Here is a 23,763-nt window from a genome sequence, read left to right as displayed (position 1 = left end):
ATTATAGAATTCAATGATATCACAATTGGGTGAGCCCCATGTTTATACATTTCACTGATTAATAGTGTTCATGTCAGTGCCCTCCAGAGTGTAAGGCAGTAACAGTGTTCATGTCAGTGTAAGGGGGCGTTCACACTACCGTCGGTGCCCGACAGGTAGTGTCTGCTCCTAGTGTCCGTTCAAAATCTGGCACGGACATTAGGAGCGGACACTAGCTGTGTCCGTGACACTTGTCATTTATTTAAATGGCGATCGGTTGCGTTCTTTTGCACTCCATGCCCTTCCTTCACTGTCCGCATGTAAAGATGTCCGACTTTTCAAGCAGACAGAAAAACCCGACATGTAGGTTTTTTCTGTCCGCTTGAAAAGTCAGACATCTTTACATGCGGACAGTGAAGGAAGGGCACGGAGTGCAAAAGAACGCAACCGATCGCCATTTAAATAAATGACAAGTGTCACGGACACAGCTAGTGTCCGCTCCTAATGTCCGTGCCAGATTTTGAACGGACACTAGGAGCAGACACTACCTGTCGGACACTGACGGTAGTGTGAACGTCCCCTAAGGCAGTAACAGTGCTCGTGTCAGTGCTCTCTCAGTAAAAAACTGCCTGGCTGTTTTCAGAACCATCACAGAAGTGAATTGAGAAAACTGTGTACATGCGACAATGTCTTCCGTCACTGTTGCTGTAATATCAGATAGCACAATCTCAGTTTCTTTAGATATGCGATAAGTGTCCCACCAGATTTATTATTATATCTAAAAGAAAAACTGTCTTTGTTGCCTATAGCAACCAATCATAGTGCAGCTTTCATTTTGTATTTTGCTTTTGAAAAATGAAAGCTGCGCTGTGATTGGTTGCTATGGGCACCTAAGGCAGCTGATGACAGGTGGACACCTGACTATTAGAGATGAGCGAACAGTAAAATATTCGATATTCGTTTCGAATAGCCCCTTTATACTCGACTATTCGAACGAATATCGAATCCCCATTATAGTCTATGGGGAAAAAATGCTCGTTTCAGGGGATCCCACTCTTCGACCCAGGATAGTCACCAAGTCCACTATGATTGGACCTCCTCCGGCAGAACTAGCGTTGATTGGCCGAATGCTGTACTCTGTATGGCATTCGGCCAATCAACGCTGGTCAATGCATTCCTATGCCAAGATATAGCAGAGCTGGCCATGCGCTGAGCTCTGCTACACCCAACAATCCCTCCATCTACTCCTCCTGTCACACACACAACCCCGCACTACACCCAACTACCCCATCCATCTACTCCTCCTGTCACACACACAGCTCTGCACTACACCCAACCATCCCTCCATCTACTCCTCCTGTCACACACAAAGCTCTCCACTACACCCAACCATCCCTCTATCTACTCCTCCTGTCACACACACAGCTCTGCACTACACCCAACCATCCCTCCATCTACTCCTCCTGTCACACACAAAGCTCTGCACTACACCCAACCATCCCTCCATCTACTCCTCCTGTCACACACACAGCTCTGCACTACACCCAACCATCCCTCCATCTACTCCTCCTGTCACACACAAAGCTCTGCACTACACCCAACCACCCCTCTAGCTACTCCTCCACCTGTCACACACACAGCTCTGCACTACACCCAACACAGCTATTCTGTCAGAATGGTACTTTTTCAGAGATTCTTCTTCCTTTGTCTACTAGTATCTTTATAAAGTAGTCAGACTAACATCCAATCATTCGGGATTCTAGGATAATCCAATACAGAGTGGCATTGTACTTAGACAATTTATAACCATCTAGATTCAGTTCAATCTGGAAAAAAAAAGACAAAAAAAAACTGGGCTACTACAGTAAACCTGTAACAGCAATAACACTTAATTTTCTGATATATAATATTTTAGGCAGGGTTCACATTTTTTTGTTCGTGTAAATGGACACAAACGGACACAAGATAAAAACCCATTGAAATTAATGGAAATTTGAAACAGACCAGCTAGTGTCCTTGCTAAAATCTTGTACGGACAATAGCCACAGACACTGCTGGGCGGACACCAATGGTAGTGTGAACACCCCCTAACAGAACCACTAAACACCATGATCTGCTTCTTCTGAAGGTAAGGCAAATAGTCACATGCAAGATTTTGCGTACACAGAAAAAAAACGGTTTCCAGGCAGAGAGACTGAAAATCCACACGGGTGTTCACCTTTAAAACCCATTCAAATGAATGGGTTTTAAAGCTAACTGCTCACAAGCCGTCTGCTCTCCAGTTTCTCCGGGGTTAACAACGGACACCCTGGGGCGGACAGCAGCGCTAGTGTGAACCCAGCCTGATTTGTCGGAAAATTGTAAAACAACGAGAGCTATGAAGTCAACAGAGTTCTCCTCAAGCGGAGCTGAGGGGGATCATCGACACCAACAACACACTCATTACATAGCGTCCCAGCGAGCTGCTGAGATGCCGGAACAATCACAGGCACGGTGCAAGGAACATGTTCAGCAGCAGACGAGCTTGAGAGCTGCCGAAACGCCGGAGCATGCGGATCATCGACAGCCAACAACATGCTCATTATATGGCGTCCCAGTGAGCTGCTGAGATGCCAGAACAATCACAATACTTTGAAATAAGCTGGCCTTGAAGATGAATCCTAACTACAAAGATTTCTGAAAGCAAACCATTATCCAGAATTTCAGAGATGTTTTCTTATTTAGAAGATAAATAGTCTCTATAGATGAGTTTGATAACAATTAGAATATAAAATAATGTTTGCTAGTGTTTCTACTTATCAGGGTGACTCTGGTGGACCTTTGACATGTAATAGAGTGGCAACAGTTATTGTGTCATCTGGATTTAGCCTTTGTGGCAACCTCAAAAGTCCCGGAGTCTCATACACTCATTTCTCCCTATAAATATTGGATAGCTGATGTAATATCACCAAACTTACACCACCTGTTCAAATGTTAAAATCTAAGGAGCATAAAATGATGGATTCTTTCATTAAATATATTGCTATAATCAATAGCTGCAGTGGCGTAACTAGGAATGGTGAGGACCCAAGGCAAACATTTGACATGGGCCCCCCCAGTGGCCGCTATACACACTATTATGCCCCATAGTGGCCCCTTCACACAGTATTATGCCCAAAGTGGCCCCTACACACAGTAATATGACATCACCTGACCCAGGCCAGCGCTGTGACGCATAATGACGCTGGCCTGGACATCTGTGACATCACCAAACAGGCCCAAGAAACCCGGAAGAGGTGAAGAGGTATCAGTGTTATTTATGTACCCTCACCTCCCCTGGGCCTCCAATCATTATACTAGGGGGTCTGCTACCCCGGTAGTTACGCCACTGAATAGTTGTTAATGAAAAGCAAGCCAAAAAAAACTTTGCTTCAGGTATTTAGATTAAAATGATCAATAGCCTCGTAGATGGGCTGTATGTGCAAGAACTAGATGTACCTATGTAAGTGACATGACATGATGGATTCAACAGATATTAATTAAAAAAAAGCTTTGCTTCTGGTATGCAGAAGTCAAAATTGTCAATAACCACAGTGGACTGGCTGTATGTGCAAGAACCATATGGATCTGCTTTTGTTGCCACTGTAATGGTTTGTTCACACGACCGTTATTACAGGACAATGCAATGTCACAGCTGTACACAATTCCTCTATGAGTTCACAATACCATTACTTAATGTTTCTTGCTGACATTTGTCATAGGATGACAGCAATGGACACTAACAGTAGTAAAGTAACAGACACAGACAGAGCTCCCTCCATCTTCATCCTTTCTCATTGACTATATTGCAAAAGATATGGCAGACGCTTTCTTCCACCATGTTTGTTTCCTTTTTTTAATGCAAGATAAAGTACTGGACATTTTCTTCTGATAGAAAAGTAAAACACATGCAGAAGAAAGATTCTGTCATGTTTTTTACATGGAGGTTAATGCAGATGGACACATCTCCATCTGTTTTTTTAATGTCCATTGCTCTCATCCTATGATGAATGACAGCACCAGACATTAAATAATGGTTTTGTGAACTCACCCTTATTGAGGAATTGTGGAGTTTTGTCATGGCATTGTCCTGTACCACACACCTAAAAAATGTTCATATCTATTTAGGCTACTTATATAGCTCTATCATATTCTGCAGGGCTTTATAGACTTTATCTGTATTTCTTTGAAGTGTGGGCGGAGACCAGAGTACCCAGAGGAAACTCACACAAACTCCTTGCAGATGTTGTCCGTGGCAGGATTCAAACCCAGAACTCCAGTACTTGCATTGTACAGAGGATTGGTCCAGGGGCAAAGTGTTGGCCCCCTATTGATCACATATATTTATGATCTATCCTGAGGATTGGCCACAATAAATAAGCCCAGAATACACTTTTAAAGGAGTTTATCGCTTTCTAGTGTATGCAAAGAGATAATCCACACCCAGCACACTGGCTCATAACACACACAATACTGTCATTTTATACATTACAATGGGGATGAATTACTGTAGATGTTTCTACAGACCACTAAAATGGCAAAAGTGTCACTGTACAGTGACTGTAAGGCTGAAACCCCACGTTGTGAAAACACCACAGCAAAAAGCATTGGGTATTGTGTCGATCAATACCATCCGTAAGGAAGCATCTGCTGGGTTCTACCAACTATTTTCTATTTCTATATCCACAGGTGTCCAAATACATCTTGATAGTGCATTACAGGCTGCCTACAGTAGTATGCTGATAACAAACCTAGGAGCCTTCAATAGGCTTCTGACTGTCAGAGCAACTGATTCTCAAGGTTAATAAAGAGTTGTCTATGTTAATTGTTCATCAAAAGATCATTCACTTATACAGGGAAAAACCATAATAGACCTTTAAAGGGAGTCTCATTTCAAAAAAGCAATTGAAGAAGAGATGAAGAAAGGCAGAACTAGAACAGCCTTTCTAAAGAGGATTCCAACATGTCATTACTGAAATTTGCCTAAATCAAATGATAGACATAGTCATAAATAGATAAAAGAAACACCAACACTCTGCAGTAGAAATACATGTTTATCAATGTGATGACATTGTGATGACAGAAAACAATGTAAGGTTCTACAATTGAGTTAAAGACAATTGTTTCATTTTTGATTTTCGTGAAAAAACGAGAGCTTTCTTCCCTTGTCAGCTCTTGATGGAGCGATCAATGAAGTCTCGGAAAAGAGCAACCCGTGAGAAAAAATCAGGAGCTACCCCATTTCCACAAGTCCGGATTATGAAAGAAGAAATGCCTTGAATGATCCCATTGCACACGAGTGGTCCCCCTGAGTCGCCCTGAAATTATATGAAAGAACAATTTAATTCATATCTAGAACATAAACTGCAAAAAACTTTATGTTTTATTTTTTTAACATATACATTCAGATGACTACAACCAAAAAACATGGGACTGTGCATATTTAGCCCCAGCCATTCTTCACATATGAAATCTGGCCATTAATGTATTATCAATAGATTAAATATGTACAAAAGTTTGATCCTGAATTCTCAAGTTATTCACAAGTCAAATAAGAAAAGACATTTGTCTCACACTAGGTTTTCCATCTCACAAGTTAGTGATGATGGAGCTTGGTCTCTATCTCATTCACCAAGTTTCTTCAGGCTAAGGCCCCACGGGATGACCCACAGCTATAAACCGCTGCGGGAAAAAACGTGGCAGGAACGCATCACGGTTTTTCCTGCAACGCTTTAAACAGAAAGTTCGCGGAGTTTTCCTCCGTGGACTTTCTGTTACTATTTTTTTTTTTTTTTTTTAAACTGTAATTTTTATTAAGAATTTTTAACAATATACATGACAAACAGAGAAACTGAATAAAATCAGAACAGTGAAAAGTCCTGTTACTATTATATCCTTGGGGAAGCCGCCAGCGTTTCCATAGCTATAATTAACATGCTGCGATTTCCAAAACCGTGCTGTTTTGGAAAACGTAGCATGTCTGCGATGCGGTTTTTACCACAAAGTGGGCATGGAATTCACAAGAATCCCATCCACTTTGCAGTTTACTGTAAAACGCTTTTTCCCGCAGCGTTTCCGGCCCATGGGGCCACAGCCTCAAAGACCTAAAGGTTATGAACACTTTTGCATCAATTTTTATTTCTGTTAAACTACATAACTGTTATAAAAATAATTTCTGTAAGTAGCGCTGATTCTGATCATGGCCTGCTCAGTCCCATCCAGAATGAAATCCATCAGGCAAACTGTATAATGACTCACTCACAAGTTTCATTAAAAATTATCTTATTAGACTGTTAAAGGGGTTTCTTTGTCCCCTCATAAAGTTTGATTCTAATGATCTATCGTTATGCTAGGTCATTGATATCTGATCAGTTGTGGTCTTGTGCTGGAACCTATACAGAGGACAGAGCTGAAAGTAAAAGGCCATCTGTCCCCTGTATAGGAACCATAGTAGAGTATTGCAACTCTGCTCCTATTCACTTGAAAAGGAGAAAAGCTGTAGTACCATAGCCACTGTACAGGGAACAGAGTATTCTGCTTCTAACTCTGTCCCCTGTATAAGTTCCAGAATTAGAGGCTGATCGGTGTGGGGTCTGACTGTTAGACTACCACCAATATAATATTGATGACCTGTCCTGTTTCTGGCATTATTACGCTATAGGTTCTGGCAATGGAGGCAGCCTGGAACAAGCCCCCACCAATCTGATACTGATGACGTTTTCTGAGGCTAGGTGATTAGAATAAAAATTAGCCAGGGGACCAGAAAACCTTTTTATGTCAGATTAATGCAGGAAAGCAGAGGTACAGGCTTGTCTGATGGTTTTCACTCTTAATGGTTCTGAGCTGTCAGCAATGTATAAAATCACATGCGGGCTGCAGAGGACAAACAATTGTGAATCTTTTATTAAAAAACCAATGCTAAAAACATTTTTATCTCATAAAAATTGAAATTCAGAAAAACCATTAGATGCAAGAATGTCCATAGCATATAAAGAGAAAGTGTTTCCTCAAAATTACCTATTTTTTGTTCAAATTTTGTTTACAAATATTTTTAAAGAATTTTAGTGACCTTACTAAACATTTTCTGTTATTATGTATATTTTTTAGAATTAAAAAAATCCTAAAAATATTGCAGCTCTAACTCTGGTCACTAAGCCAAATAATATACTGAAACTTTCTGTTTTCTTTTGGAGAATTCTTTGCAGCAGCCCCCTTACTTGTTAGCACACTGATGATCACGGCTATCACAGCTATTAGTGGATGTAGATAGGACACAAAATCCACAAATCACACTAGGTGTTTTCCCAGCTTACCTCTGCTGATTTCTTTCCCTTTGCAAATACAAGTAAGGTCACTTTGCATTTAATGGACTGATGTTCACCTAGGATGATCTTACCATATACTACACAATTTCTCTCCCTGCAATGGTATTTTCATGGATCACAGAGCATGCCCAGAAAACTTTGCTGTAGAAGTCAACATGTTCTTCCCCAGACCAATGTGTCTACGGCCCATGATCCATCTCTATGTGACAGGAAGCTACTAATTGGCACAAATTGGCTTAATGGCAAGAGTAAGAATTACACGCATTTTAGATTTTTTTTAAACTATAGAAACAAATATAGAAAATGAAAAACATCACTAAAAAATATTAAAATATGTTTAATATAAAAATTAACAGTGGGTTATTTCCTGGCCTTTAATTGATGGTTTGTCATAAGCCCTCAGCCCATGAACACTATGCTAATTAGTCTTCATGGAGCACAAGGGGCGTTACCCCTGTCCTCTGAGCTCACCAGTGTCATCAGCCTTTTCTTCAATGCCCCCTTCTTCCCTACTGCTCCTCCTCTTCACTGCTTCTATGAGCAGTTAGTCCCGTTGGCGCAAATAAAGCATTTCGCATGCACGCTACATGCCGAAGGGACTAGCTGCTCATGGAATCAGTGGAAAAGGAGCAGAAAGAAATTTTGGTGGAATTGTGGAGAATAGGGATTGGAATGATGGCAACTCACTAATATACATTGTCTTCTGTTACTTACAAAACATATGCCAGCTTGCCGCATAAACACTCCAGTGCATATATTGTTGGGCCGACATAAATCGCTTCCAGTCACTGTGACATTGAGCTCCTGAAGACGGTCTGGAATCCTTGCCTGTGTTCCCAATCTCCCCCATCCTGAAGTGATACATTGGGTCCCAGCAGGGACTGTCTCATTGACCCGAGGTAGAGTAATCATATTAACTCTGGAATTCAGAGTTACTCGCCTATCAAGCTGCATCAACAAGAGAAACCCAAAGACAGATTAATTTTTCAAGAACAGGTAACAGTGTTAGTCTATTAAATGATGTCATCTCACCTGTAAAATAAGGATATCATTTTCCAGTGTCTGTGGGTCAAAGCCATTTTCAAACATTCGAGAAATTCGGAATGTTTGTCTGGAGGCCTCATTTCTGCGAAGGGAATGTGCTCCCAGTTCTACAGTAACCTGACTCGGATCTCTGAGTGGCAGAAGGGAATAATACAATTCATTTTAATGGACAATTCATTAAACATTTTAATGTACATTGGTAATATTGTATACAGGCAAAGTCAAACGGATACTCGAGTATAAGCCGAATTTTTCAGCACAGTTTTTGTACTGAAAAAGCCCCCCTCGGCTTATACTCCAGTCAGGAAAAAAAAAATATTTTTTTTATATCAATGTATAGAATCTCCCATAAAATAGTGGGGAAAAAAAAGAAGCTTTAAAAAAAATAAAAAAAATAAAAGTTCTAAATCCCTCCTTTCCCTAGAATACATATAAAAGTTGAAAATGACTGTGAAACACATACACATTAGGTATCCCTGTGTCTGAAAGTGCCCGGTCTACTGAATATAGGGGATCTGTAGTGCTCCTATTCCGTCAGAAAGGGGTTAATAGGAGCACTGCAGATACCCTGTATTCAGCCAGACTGAATTCCAAGGGAGGGGGGGGGGGGGACAGTCTTCAAGCTCAGCGAAGGGGCAGACAAACAACCAAAACACCCCCTCCCCTTTCCCAGCATCTACTGCACCCAAAAACTCCATTTTAATTTTTGAAATTTTCCAGTAGCTGCTGCATTTCCTCCTTCGGCTTATATTCGGGTCAGCTTATACTCGAGTATATACGGTACTTGATTCATTTGATTTGTCTTACATTTGGATGTAGATAATGGGAATGCATACCTATCTAAGAATGGTATGCAGTGGGAAATTAACTATTTCTCTAGATCTAGAGCATAGGAAATCATAGAAAAAAGAATTATTTATGTATTGAAAGCTTCTGCAGGAAAAAGGGACACATGTAGTTAGTTAGGCCTAATGCACCCTTTAGGAACAAACAGTAGGTCCATGCTATCCTTATGGCAATTCATGCATGCATACAGTAAAAGGTAACTTTTAATCAACTTACGTGCCTGACAGACAATGTGCAGCTGTCATTACATATTGCTGTGCAATGAGGGATCCCCCACAGAAATGCTGACGCCTTATCTGAAGAGAGGCAACGTAAGGGTGCGAGTTGAGGGCAGCCTCCCTGCCCCCAACAATCTCACTACGGAAAGTTCCTGAAAAAAAAAACCAAAACATTGTGTTAACACAAGAAAGAGAAACTAAAAAATATTTAACAATTAAATAAACTACATATATGGCAAGATAGACAGATTGATCAGATTTTAATAGACTTTTGAGACAAATCCTCACCGAATTCAAAAACTATGATATCCTTGTTATTGTACAGCTTATATGAAGAAGACACATACAATAAGCTATTGCCCCAATTACCCCAATGCTGCACCTCTGCTGCTTGGCAGTCACTAAATGTGTCTTCCCCTTAGCATAGCATGCATCTGTGTCAGCGGCAAGATTTGCTTACAGCTGTTAAAAATCCTCAGAAACAATAACCATTTACGTTCACTTACCTTATAATATTTAGATACTGAAGAGTAATGAGGCAGTTATTTACCTCTATGCAATATTACCAATGTACATAAAAATGTATACAAGGAGGGTTTCCTCCCACACTCCAAAGACATACTGATAGGGAATTTAGATTGTGAGCCCTATATGGGACAGCGTTCACATTATTTTTTATTTTATAGCCTCTTTGACTATCATCACCACATAGTTCTTCTTCTGATAAACTGAACTGTTACATTTATACTGTATATGATATTGTATATTAGAGCACAGAACAATCCATAGAAAAAAATAGAATCCCATACACTCCAAAATACAAACAAACCTGCTTTATTTCCACTTGTACTCACCTCCATCCACCTGGCATATCCAGAAGGCTGCTAATATTGTGAGAAGATGCTCCATGGTAGTGATGGACTATATTTTCATCATTTTCTCTGGTGCTGCTCATTTATAATTCTCTGTTAACGGTTCAGGTTACCCAACTAACTGGTATTACTAAAGTATATTGAGAAAGTTGTAACTGCAGAAGATGAAGAAAAGGAAATTGGGAATTAGGAAAACTACAGTGACACGGCAAAATTGGCTATTGCTTTATAACACTTACTCTACATTCATGAAGATGAATTAGATAACATGGGTCAACCTATAGAAAGCTGTGTACTATATATCATCTAATAATCTACATGCTAATAATTACTATGCAGCTCCATAACTCTAGCCCTACTCGCCCACCCAATCTGATATCAGGCAAGTAAACAATATCATGCACAGGTCCTGTTTTTTGTAACTAGCATGTTACACACTGGTGCAGTGGCGGATCCAGGCTTTGCGGGGCCCTGGGCAACTGACTTTGGCGGGGCCCTACTTACCGAAGGGTCTGGGGGGTATTCCATATTTTCCATATTCCATTTTTTGAAAACATTAGCCCAAAAATGCATTTTTGAGGCGTTTTTTTTTAAACTAGTTAGCTGTGGTTGACCAATTTATAAAACTGACCTTATTTGTGTACTATTAGCTGCATTGGGAGCGCGCCCGCATGGCCAGCGGCATAGAAGCAACGCCTATTCTCATTCATTTTTCATGTGCTCCCACACAGTATAATCCTCCTACAGTCACCCGTAAATTATATGTCCCCGCTCCATCTCTCCCCCACTTTCATATACACCCTTCATCTGCCCCTAGTTTCAAGTCCCCCCTCCATCTCTGTCCCCAGTATCATGTCCCCCCAGTTTCATGTCCCCCCGTTTCTGCCCAGTTTCATGCCATTCACCCCCCCTTCATCTGCCCCGTGTCATGCCGTTCTCCCCTTCATCTGCCCCAGTGTCATGCTGTTCTCCTCCCCTTCATCTGCCCCAGTGTCATGCCATTTCCCCCCCCCTCATTTGCCCCAATGTCATGCTGTTCTCCCCCCCTTCATCTGCCCCAGTGTCATGCCTTCCCCCCCTTCATTTGCCCCAGTGTCATGCCGTTCTCCCCCCCTTCATCTGCTCCAGAGCCATTATGTTCTCCCCCCCTTCATCTGCCCTGCCCCAGTGTCATGCCGTTCTTCCCCCTCCCCTTCATCTGCCCCAATTTCATGGGCCCCCTATATTATGTTCCATCTTAATGTTTAACACAAAAAACCACACTCTCCTTCCCTCGCTCCCCCACCGCTCTCTCCGCAGTCTCACTCATACACATATTGTAGGCGCGATGTGACGTCATCACATCGCGGCTAAAAATGCCAGAGTACAGCATTAAAGAAGGAGCTAAACTTTGACAGCTCCTGTTTTAAACGCCTATGTATTCAGCTCCGCTACGGACGCCGATGAGTTAAAATCGGGACATACCTCCCGCCGACCGGGACCAATTTGTTAGGTCCGGGCCGCGAGGCCCCGCTGGTCGGGGGCCCCAGGCAGTTGCCCGGCTCTGGATCCGCCCCTATGTAATACCACCCATTTATGAGGACATGTCTGGTCTAGGTATAGGAGACATATAGGACCTGCTCCATATTTTGCAGCTCTTCAATTTGGCCCTAACACACAACCGCAAAAACAATGGCCGTGTGTACTGGGCCCATTGAAATATAATAGTCCATACTTTTATCCACAATTGAGGATAAAAAGTACAGTCATGTGCATTACAGCTTATATAATCTATGTGCCTCATATTAATAGCAATTAACCCCATCATGTCCTTCACATTAACCCCCTGTGAGCCTCACATAAGAGTTAATGATATGTGGGAGACATGGAGGTAATAATGAAGTATCTTCATGATTGGTACCCCCATATATTTCACACATCAGTAACCCTTATGGTGAAGTACACAGGGGGTTAATGTGAGGGACATGATGGGGTTAGTTAATTTTAATATGAGGCACATGGAGTTACTAACAGTAAATGAATAACTCCAAATACCTGACATTAATAGGCATAGTAACCCCCCTCCCAGCGCCGCACCTCCCATGAGGCAACCTGAAGCGACCACTTCAGGTGGTGCTATGCCAGGGCCCCAGGGAGGGCGGCATTTTTGCTTACCTAAGCCAGTCCAGGACAAGCTGTCCTGGACTGGCTTAGCACCGAGTGGTGGTGGTTTGGGGAGGCCACTGGAGCAGCGCTGCTCCAGCAGCCTCCCCTCATGCTCAGGCAGAGAGCAGGTCCTCTCCATGCCTGCTCTCTGCCTGCGAACGGCGCTAAGCCCCACCCCCTTCACTCCGCCCACTGGGCGGGCATTCAGGGTGTGTCTTCTTCTTCATCCACGCCTCCTCTTCCTCCGATGTCCTTCGGTCCTGTCCTCCTCCGACGCTCGCGAATTGACACTGATATAAAAAAATGGCCTGGGCGCATGCGCAGTAGCATGCGGCTTCTACTATGGCTACTGCGCAGGTGCCCAGGCCATTTTTTTTTATCAGTGTCAGTTCGCGAGTGCCGGAGGAGGACGGGACCGGAGGACATCGGAGGAAGAAGAGGCGTGGATGAAGAAGACACCCTGAATGCCCGCCCAGCGTGCACGATGCCTAAGTAGATCACATTCTTTTTTAGGGTATTATTTTAAAACGGGGGGGGGGGGGGGTAGTTTAATATAACATTTACGGTGCCTGAATAGCCTTTTTAAATGTGGGGCTCTATCAGCATGACTTTGCTGATAGAGCCCCTTTAAAGTATGTGGAGACAAAAGTCCTGCTCAGCCCAGCTTACCCCATTATAGTCTATAGGGTCTGTGGGTTTCCGCAGGCAGGCCCATGCTGCACTCCTTTCCTGGACAACAGGGTGAGGTGAGGGTGGGGGCTAAAAATAGGGTGACTCTGAGGAATAGCCCAGGAGATTATTATTATTATTATTATTCTTTATTTATATAGCACCATTAATTCTATGGTGCTTTACATTTGGGGGTTACATACAATACACAAAATATACAGGTACATATAATACTAACAGTGACCGACTGGCACAGTGGGGTAGAGGGCCCTGCCCGCGAGGGCTTACAATCTATGAGGGAAGGGGGGTAGAGACAGAAGGAGAGGGGGGAGACTGTACAGATGGCAGTGCGGTGATAGTGTTATTGGAGGTTGTAGGCCTTCCTGAATAGGTGAGTCTTCAGGGCCTTCTTGAATCCTGTGATTGTGAGGGTCAGTCTTATGTGTCTTGGTAAGGAGTTCCAGAGTATGGGGGATGCACGGGAGAAATCTTGGAGACGGTTGTGTGAGGAGCGGATGAGGGCAGAGCGAAGTAGGAGGTCATTGGAGGATCTGAGGTTACGTGTGGGCAGGTAGCGGGAGATTAGGTTGGAGATATATGGAGGGGCCAGGTTGTGGATGGCTTTGTATGTTAGTGTTAGTAGCTTGAATTCAGTTCGCTGGGCATGTCTGAAGGTGTGTGCTCCCCTGTGACCCTTATACCTTTACCTATCCGCATTATTAGTATGTATATTCTTTTTAGCATTTGTATAGTGCTTGCTGGCCATTGTGTATTGCCTTTCTCTACACAGTACAGTGTAGTGTATAGCTTGTATATAGGTTTGCTTCACTTAGCCCTGCACTGCATGGAAGGCTTTCTTTGTATACACTTCCCTAGTGATGCTATGTTGTATATACCTCCCCAGTGATGCTATTACAATGATACTTCGCGTCATGGTTTCCATGATTTCCCTGACTTCCTAGCAGCAATGCCTGCTGATGATTGGTAGGAATTCCTGTCAGTCATGGAGTTGGTCACATGACTGCGCTAGGCCCGCCCCTTCCTGGGCTTGTATTATTAGCAGGGACGCTATGTGACTGTGCTGAGGTGAGCTGCAGTAACGTTATACAGCTTGTAACGCTTTACGTCTTGTGTCTTACATTCCCGATTATTGACTCCTTGTGTTTTCAGTGTTTGATTTCTGTTTTGCACAGTATATGATATGTAGTCACTAATAGATGAGTCTGTGCACTTACTATTGTAGGTAGAAATGCTTGCATGTTATAGTGATGCAAACCCTGCAGTTCTATCACATGGATCTGGCACATCATATCTATAAACAGACATCTATGTACTGATAGATTTACAGACAAGTAGGCAGCTGTATACACATGCATAGGCTAGGGGGGGAATATAAGGATGTATAGTAAGAATGTACATGTAGGCTTCAGTATATAGAATGGATATCGCAGCGACTACATAGCAGAAGGAACAGCCCTCATAATAAGATTAAGTCTGTGCGTGGCATCATCTTCTTCCCTGTATCTACAGTGTAACACCTCCTTTACTGACCCTCATGGTATACTGGTGTATACTATGTATCCTCAAACCCCAGAGTATAATAAGTGGAGGCAAAGGGGTTGGTGGGTAAAAATGCTAAACACTTATACTCCCCTCTCCTGGGCATCCTTGTGGTGTCCAGCGGTCCACAGGTATCCTCTTCTGGCTGACATTGCGTGCCACAGGGTCACAAGCCCCTGCGGTCAGTGGGGCATGCAGCTGTAATGACGCTAGGTCAAAGCAATACGTGGTCGACGTCCCACACACGTGTTTGGGCCTCAGCTGTGACCCAGGATGTCTGTGGACAGCTGGACACCCATGTTCATTGTTTTTACTCACCTGTGCCATACAACATCAGCTGCTACCTTTTAGATTATTCAAACCAGCAGCAGCCGCCAATGTGGTACCCACTGATTCGCTGCTCCTGTCCTGTCTGGCTCCAGGATGTAAATAATGAAGAATGCTGCAATACTCTGTGCAGGAACAGGTGGAGGCCTGACCGGACAGGAGCAGGATTCGATAAGTAAAATACTGACCACTACCTGTTTGAAAAAGCGTTTGGCCAATGCCATTGGCTAATTAAAAAAAAAAATCTCACCCCTCCATTTATGCTAGGAGTCGCTGCCTGAGGCTGTGGATCCACATAAGGGGGCATTATACTAATGGAACAAAGTATAATGCCTTTAGTGCCTCCGTATACAGTATAAAGTCATGTTAAAGGGATTCTACCATTAAAACACTTTTTTTCGCGTTAACACGTCGGAATAGCCTTAAGAAAGGCTATTCTTCTCCTACCTTTAGAAGTCATCTCCACCCCGCCGTTCGGTTAAAATCCCAGTTTTGTTGGTATGCAAATGAGTTCTCTCACAGCACTGGGGGCGGGCCCAATGCTGCGAGAGAACTCTCTCCAGCGACACCTCCATCTTCTTCAGCAACCGCCTCTTCACTTGTCGTCTTCCGGCTTCCACAAAAAAGTGGCTGCTGGCATGTGCGGTCAGCTCTGCGTGAGGTCTGATGGCAAAGCCCACTTGCAGGCGTCAAAGTGTGACCCCAGCCGGAAGAAGATGAGTGAAGAGGTGGTTGCTGAAGAAGATGGAGGCGTCGCTGGAGAGAGTTCTCTTGCAGCATTGGGGATGCCCTCAGTGCTGTTTGAGCGCTGTGGCCCGCCCCTAGTGCTGCGAGAGAACTCATTTGCATACCGACAAAAAACGTGATTTTAACCAAATGGCAGGGCAGAGACGACGGTAGGAGAAGAATAGCCTTTCTTAAGGCTATTCCGGCATGTTAACAAGAAAAAAAGTGGTTTAATGGTAGAATCCCTTTAATGACATCGACCCTGTATTTCATTTGACCACCAGGGAAGGTTAAATTAATATGGTATATTTTTTTCTTTATTATTATTTACATCTTATAGTGAAACGCGTCTTATTGTCTAAAAAATACAGTAAATACTGGACATGTTCAGATAAGTATAGGCTTGGACCTAGCCTCTCTACTGCCTGAGGCGGACGATCAAAAGATGGAGGGGTGTTGTTCATCTTTTGATCGTCCGCCTCAGACAGCAGGGGGGTTAGGGATGCTAACATTACAATAAATACAATGCAGTAATATTTTGTGCAGTAATACTCACAGTTGATGTCCTCCCACATTTCCTGTCTCTTCCCTTTGGACCGCCATGACCACTTCTTCCAGCTGTGACTTGACTCTGTAAAGTTTGAAACACAGACATCCTTGACTCCTCACTTCTCCATACACCCAACTCCTATATATATATATATATATATATATATATATATATATATATATATCCCACAGCAGCCCCTGCAGCCTATATTATGCCCCATAGACTGTCTTTTCAGACCCCCAAGTATAATTATCGGAGCCCCACGGGAGATGAGGGAACATAATAAACAATGTTACTTACCTCTCCGGGATCCGATGTTGATCCTAGCAGGCTTTGGGCCTATATGGTAATGTCCCAGACATCACGTGCTCTGGGATACTACCATTTTAACCCAAAGCCTGTGCTAGCAGTAACAGGATATTACTGGGTCTATATGGTACTGCTAGCACAGGCTTTGGGCCTAAATGGTAATATCCCAGACCATGTGACGTCTGACACATTACCATATAGGCCCGAGGCCTGCTAGGATTAACATTGGATCCCGGAGAGGTGAGTAACAGTGTTTATTATGTTCTCTCACCTCCCCTGGGGCTCTGTTTATTATACTCGGGGGTCTGAAAAAAACCCCTGAGTATAATAGCGGTAGTGGGATCGCGGCCTGTGCCCAGGCCTATTCGCTACCGCCCACAACGGCCTATAGTACAAGGAGAAGCAGGGGCGGCAGTGAACAGGTCTGGGGAGGTTGGTAAATAGGCCGCTACCTGCTGGAGATACTCATGTGATACGCGGTCCATGGTCATGTGATGCACACACAGGTGACGCTCGTTATAGTCACAGCACAATAATCAGACATCTGCCTGGTAATCAGCTGTGCACCTGTGTCCTCATCACATGACCATGGACTGTAAATCACATGACCATGGTCAGACTTTTATCCACTAGAACTAACAGAATGAATGACAGCAAGCAGAGTTCTAGAAAACCGTGAGGAATTGATACAGGAAGTATATTGGAAAATTGTACAACTTTTTATTATACAAACAATAACATTTGTCTCTCAATGTTGGTCTAAAAGTGACCAACCCCTTTAATAAATCTGTCCCATTGTGTGCCTCTCTTTGGGGATATGTTTGTATATGAGTACCTCGAAAGGTTTGTCCACTGATTTACTGTAGGCTGAACATGTTAACACCAGATCTGCTGTTATTATACTCTGGTGTCTCTTCAGGCCCAGAGTATAATAAAGCTGAGGCCCAGGGGAGGTGATCAAACATAAAAAAACGGTGTTATTCACCTCTCATAGGCTCTAGTGTAATCTCCTGTTCTTCTTGGGCCTTCTGACTGACATCATGGACCACTGAGGCCCAATTACATGACGCATAGATACAGGGAGTCGCATCGGAGCCCAGGAGAGGTGAGTAACAGTGTTTGTTATGTTTGATCACCTCCCCAGGGCCCTAGCTTATTATACTGTGGGGTCTGAAGAGACCCCAGAGTATAATAATAGGAGATCCAGTTCAAATGTGTTTGGTGTGAACAAAACTTCAGGTAGATCCTTGTGATTATTGTAATAACCAACACAAAATCAAGTGCGTTATCTGGGTTAATTCTTGGTTTTGGTTATTTTTTGATTAATTGCCCAGCCCTAATATGTATGTATACTTTTTGGATGTTTTTCTATTTCCACTTTTTCATTATTCATTCGCATTCTTTTCATTCATATACGTATGTACATACACTGTGTTTATGCTAGGGTTCGGGGGATATTGTCACTCCTTAGGGAGAGACCACCATATAGGTGTGTGGAGATTTGTTAAGCCTTTAGCACTCCACTTTGCAAGGAACTATGGGAAGAATATGCAAATCCGCCTTCCATGATGTAATTAGGAAGACAGTTGCTGCCTCATTGTTGCAAACCAATAGAGGGCGCTCACTGGAATGTGCTTGTGTTTATGCTACACATACATTCATCCAGCACTGCCTAACCTCACTATGACGCTACAAGGGTCTGTTTAATGCTCTAAGCCTCATTCTGAGACGCGCTAATACCCTGATCTAGTGTCACAGTCTAGACGCCAGCATCCATTCTTGAGTGCAGTTTGCTTCCCTTGTAAGTTCATTCTATGTGATTTGTTTATTCTTCGGTGTAACTCAAGAGGGTTAAAGGGAGTCCGTCCCCAGGAAACTTGTAATCAAAGGAATCCCAGTACCTTGTAGTGCTGTTTACGCATTTTCCAAATATGCCTTTGTTATTCAGCATTGCAACTGCATTATCACTGTTTTATTCATATGCTAGTTAGATGAAAAGGGCTTTTGGCTTGTTTCTTAAATTCCCTGGGCCTCGGTCTGCAGTATAGATTACCTCCCCTTACTGCTGCCCAGCTCTTAATACCTTCCTTTGATTGGCAACTCTTTCCTAGGTATAGCTGGGCAGCAGTTAGGTAGGAAATCTACAGCACAGAGCAAGGCCGAGGAAAATAAGAAACACTCCAAAAGTACATTTCACCTAATTTACACAAAAAACATGAAGTGATAAACCCTTCTGGTCAGGTATCAATAGCACAGACTGGTGGAGATATAGTAATAGAGTTTGGGAGATGTTGTCTTTGCTCCCTGGATCCTATTGTACACCGCAGTAAATTGCTGTGGTTTTGAATGCAAAAGAAGGCACAATGTGCTACTGGAATAAAATGGCCATTTAGAGAATATCTCAGTGCAAGGACCAGCAATAACATGAGGACATAAAATGCCATTCTGTAATGTTGTGTGTGGTTATGCAGTCTTTTCTAAATCTGTCTGTTGTGATGAGTTCTTTTTATTCTACACTATTTACCTAATGGATGTTCACTCCTAACTTTCTGCCAGGCTTTACGTGCGGTTGGCATAGTATCCTTCTACACAGGGAATATCAAACCACCATTTACCACTCTCCTAGGACCTCAGGCTTTACCGGCTTACTCTTTGTATCACAGTTGTACATATATACAGTGATCAGTTATAACATTAATCCACTGATTGCTGAAGATAATAACAGATTATCTCAATACAATGGCAGCTGCCAAAATTATAAATATATTAGGCAGCAAATGAACATTCAGCTCTTAAACCTAATGTGTTAATACAAAATATTGGCCAGTGTAAGGGTACATTATCTCAATGCCTTCAAGCCACCTATTTGTCTCTGTAAACAATCAAAAACAGTGTGAACATAACCTATACCAGTGATGGCGAACCTTTTAGAGACCGAGTGCCCAAACTGCAACCCAAAACCCACTAAATTATAGGGAAGTGCCAACACCGCAATTTAAACTTAAAATTGTGCCGATCCACAATTGCAGAAAGTTACGGACCCACAAATTACAGTCGTGTGAATGAGGTTTTACAGAGCTTTCATTACTACAAACAACTTTGTACTGAAATGTAAAGCTATCTGCATTTAGTACTTTAGAACAATTAAAGGGGCTCTATCACTGGGAAAAGTCATTTTTATCTAAACACATCCTTGCATAGCCTTTAGAAAGGCTATTCCACACCTACCTTTAGTATATAGATTGCTTCAGTGGTGTTTGAATAAGTCAGTTTTTATTGATATGCTAATGAGCCTCCAGCCAGCTCAGGAAGTTCCCAGCAGCCTCCTCTCTCCCATTATCTTCTATGTGTGTGAGGCAAACAGGAAGCGAGTCATCAGCAGGAGCAGTCTCCCATAGAAAACAGCAGAGAGAGGTGTGCACCATCTATCGTGCACTAGTCTAATTAGCATATGAATATAAACGGACTTATTCAGAAACCACTGAGGCAATCTACATACTAAAGGTAGGTGTGAAATAGACTTTCTAAGGGCTATGCAAAGGTGTGATTAGTTAAAAATGACTTTTCCTAGTGATAGAGCCCCTTTAATGTTCACTGTTTACATCGCACAGGATCTGTTTTATAGTGACCATGCAATGTTATTACAGCCTGTACTAATATCACGTCTGCTATAAAACAGATACTGTGTGATATAAATAGTGAGGGGACCCCAAATATTATTATATACTCCGCAGTGGCCGCCCCTACAGTATAATATTCTCCATGGTAGGCCCACCACACAGTATTATACGCTCCATAGCAGCCCCCCCCCCCCAGGATTATATGCTCCACTGTGGCACCCACACACAGTATTATATGCTTATCAATACGCTCCCCCCCCAGTATTATATGCTCCTCAATCCCCCCTCCACAATATTATATGCTACTCAGTACGACCCCCCAGTATTATATTCTCCTCAGTACCCCCCCACCGTATTATATGCTCTTCCATACGCATCCCCACTGTATTATATGCTCCTCAGTACCCCTCACACACAGTATTATATGCTCCTCAATACCCCCCCCCCACAGTATTATATGCTCCACAGTAAGCATCCCCCAGTATTATGTGCTCTTCAGTACGCATCCCCCAGTATTATATGCTCTTCAGTGTGACTGACACACTCACACTCTTATACTTACCCATGAAGAGCCGCCGGCGTCCACCCTCCTTTTGACTGCGGGCGCTGATAACTCACGTCATCGTGCCTGCATCCGGGCAGAAGTCAAACTCTGCAGTCAGTGTAGGCCGCGGTCGCGCGATCTACGGCCTACACTGACAGCTTTCAACTGTATGTGCATTTGCACATACAACTGAAGGCAACGATTGCTCATCAGTGGTGAATCCTGTACCAGATCTCATCCACAAGGCTCTCCATAATGCCGCACCTCCCTACATTTCCTCCTTCATCTCTGTCTACCGCCCAACCCGTGCTCTCCGCTCACTCAATGATCTAACACTTACATCCTCTATTATCAGAACCTCCCACGCTCGTATACAAGACTTCTCCCGAGCTGCACCACTTCTCTGGAATGCTCTACCCCGGACAATAAGATTAACTCCCAACTTCTACAGTTTCAAACGCAAACTAAAGACACATCTTTTCAGACAAGACTATCACAATTCCTAATGCACAAAATTGTCTGAACACTGTATAAGCAATGCCGCCCCTGCTACCTCTTGTGTCACCCCCTCTACCTCATAGATTGTAAGCTCTTTTGAGCAGGGCCCTCAGTCCCATTGTGTGAAATGACGTTCTTTGTTATGTATGTCTGTATCTGAACCCTATAAATTGTACAGTGCTGCGGAATATGTTGGCGCTATATAAATAAAATGTATTATTATTATTATTACCAGATTCTCTGTTGGTGAGCGGTCCGGGTGACCGCACACATGCCAGCAGAGGGGCTCTGCGTGCCCTCTCTGGCACGTGTGCCATAGGTTCGCCATCACGGAGCTATACTATAAGATAAGATAATCCTTTAATAGTCCCACATTGGGGAAATTTCAGTATGTTACAGCAGCATAGTAATACAGGTACAGGATAATACAAAGTAATATATTACAGACGTAGACACACATAAGCTGAGAAGAGAAGATATACTAGGAGTCCATAGCAGCTAAGGAAAAACGGAAGAGAAAGAGGAAGACCTCATGGTCTTATATCTGAGTAACTTGGATAAGGGTCAACTTATGATGGCTACACAACTGAAACAGCAAGTCTTGTGGGTGTTACCCATATAGAAAAAACAAAAATGTGTGTTGCTGCTACCATATTAATGCATCCTCCAGTGATAGAAACATATATAAGCAGAAGCTGACTGCACGGAGTATCTCCTGGGCTGTTTAATGGGGTACAAGATGCAGAGAAAAAAAGCGTTCACTCCAGCATGTCCAAAGTAGAATAAAATTTTTAACTTTTACTCAAAAAGTTAAAAACATCTACAAAAACATGGATCCAAACATGAAAAAAACAACAAAGATACAGCTTACGCGTTTCGGGCATTAGGAAAACGATCCCTTAGTCATAGCTGTTACCCATAGGCAGTTGTTAGTACATTGGTCAATAAAAGGACAATCGATGACTGTGACAAGGTCTTGTGTGCCGAAGGCTCATTAAGAGGCGTCCATAAACATGCCTTTGTGATGCATATGAGCTGGTCCTTGCATTTAGGGTGGGCCTTTAGCCCTGGGGCCACTGTTCTTGCCACTCAAGTAGGATGAATGATATCACAGCAGTGGGAGGATCAGCTCTCACTGCATTGAGTGGTACAGGCAGGGTCTGAGTGACTGAAGCTGATGGCCTGACCTCAGTGCACCAACTGCCTAATTTGCATAAGACTTCAAAGCTGTTCAAATCTGTAAATGTGACACACATATCTAACAAATGATATCTATCACTGTGATGTGCGCTGTAACATGGTGGTGACGGTGCTTGGGGGAGGTGGCAGACTCCCTATAATGGGAAACAAAGGCTAGCACGTAAGGCACATAAGTACGCCTCTGTAGGCTGACAGAAGTTAATTCCTATATAGAGTAGCAGAATTGGACCATGAAAGAAAGTGGGCTGGTCTGATGAATCATATTTTATTTTAACTTTGTAACATAGTAGATTATTATTTATTTTTAGATCACCATTAATTCCATAGTGATGTACATTTGACGATTTCCATTTAATCAACAAAATACACCAAATACAATACTAACAGTGACTAGCTGGAACAGTGGGATTGAGGGCCCTGTCTGCAAGGGCTTACTACCTATCAGGGAAAAGGGATAGAGACAGTGGGTGAAGCTGGTCAGATGGTGATGTGGTGGCAGAAATGCTATCAGAGGCTGTAGGCCTTCCTGAAGAGATGAGCTATCAAGTGTCTTCTTGAAGCTGAAACAGCACTGGGGGCATCCCCAATGCTGCGAGAGAACTCTCCAGCGCCGCCACCATCTTCTTCTGGAACGCGGTCTTCTTCTGGAACGGGGGTTGGCTTCAAACTTTTAGGTCTCGGGTCTAGGGCAAAGCCGACTGCCCATACCTGCCAGCCACAAAAAAAATGGCCGCTTACAATATTGTGTAAGCGGCCATTTTCTTGTGGCCGGCGGGCATGCGCAGTCAGCTTTTCCCTAGGCCCGAGGCCTAGAAGTTTAAAGCCAACCCCTGGAAGAAGAAGCGTGACGCCCCCTGTTCCTGAAGAAGAATGTGGCGGCGCTGGAGAGTTCTCTCGCAGCATTGGGGATGCCCCCAGTGCTGTTTGAGCGCTGGGGCCCGCCCCCAGTGCTGCGAGAGAACTCATTTGCATACCGGTTAAAAAACAGGATTTTAACCAAACGGCGGGGCGGAGACGACATTTAAAGGTAGGAGGAGAATAGCTTTTCTTAAGGGTATTCCGTTGTCAACAAGAAAAAAAAGTTTTTTTAATGGTAGAATCCCTTTAACATTATAAAGTAGTTACACATCATGTTTAGAAACACTAAACCAAAAAATGTTTTGTTCTTAATAGCTTAACCCTTTATATTTTTTAACGTGTTTCAGGAAAATGTAAAGGAAAGGTATACTTATGTCTGGTGCCATGGTTCATACATTTATTTATTTGAATATAGAGGTCATTTCTTATTTGTAGTTCTGTCATTCCGTATTTCT

General features: G+C 43.1%; 2 protein-coding genes across 2 annotated transcripts in view; one reads left to right on the top strand and one right to left on the bottom strand.

Moving 5' to 3' along the window:
* Positions 1–23,763, top strand: part of TRPC3 (transient receptor potential cation channel subfamily C member 3) — a 356,160-nt gene that overhangs the window by 199,271 nt on the left and 133,126 nt on the right. The gene's annotated exons all lie outside the window — the stretch shown is intronic.
* LOC142195590 (neutrophil elastase-like) lies at positions 5,166–10,366 on the bottom strand. The gene is given in 5 exon segments (XM_075265494.1): positions 5,166–5,315; positions 8,037–8,270; positions 8,355–8,496; positions 9,429–9,582; positions 10,285–10,366. Coding segments are annotated over 5 exon segments (762 nt in total).

This window comes from Leptodactylus fuscus, chromosome 1 (genome assembly GCF_031893055.1).
Source record: "Leptodactylus fuscus isolate aLepFus1 chromosome 1, aLepFus1.hap2, whole genome shotgun sequence".
Taxonomy (NCBI): domain Eukaryota; kingdom Metazoa; phylum Chordata; class Amphibia; order Anura; family Leptodactylidae; genus Leptodactylus; species Leptodactylus fuscus.
The sequence above is the reverse complement of the archived record's forward strand: the minus strand, read 5'-3'. Positions and strand labels throughout refer to the sequence as shown.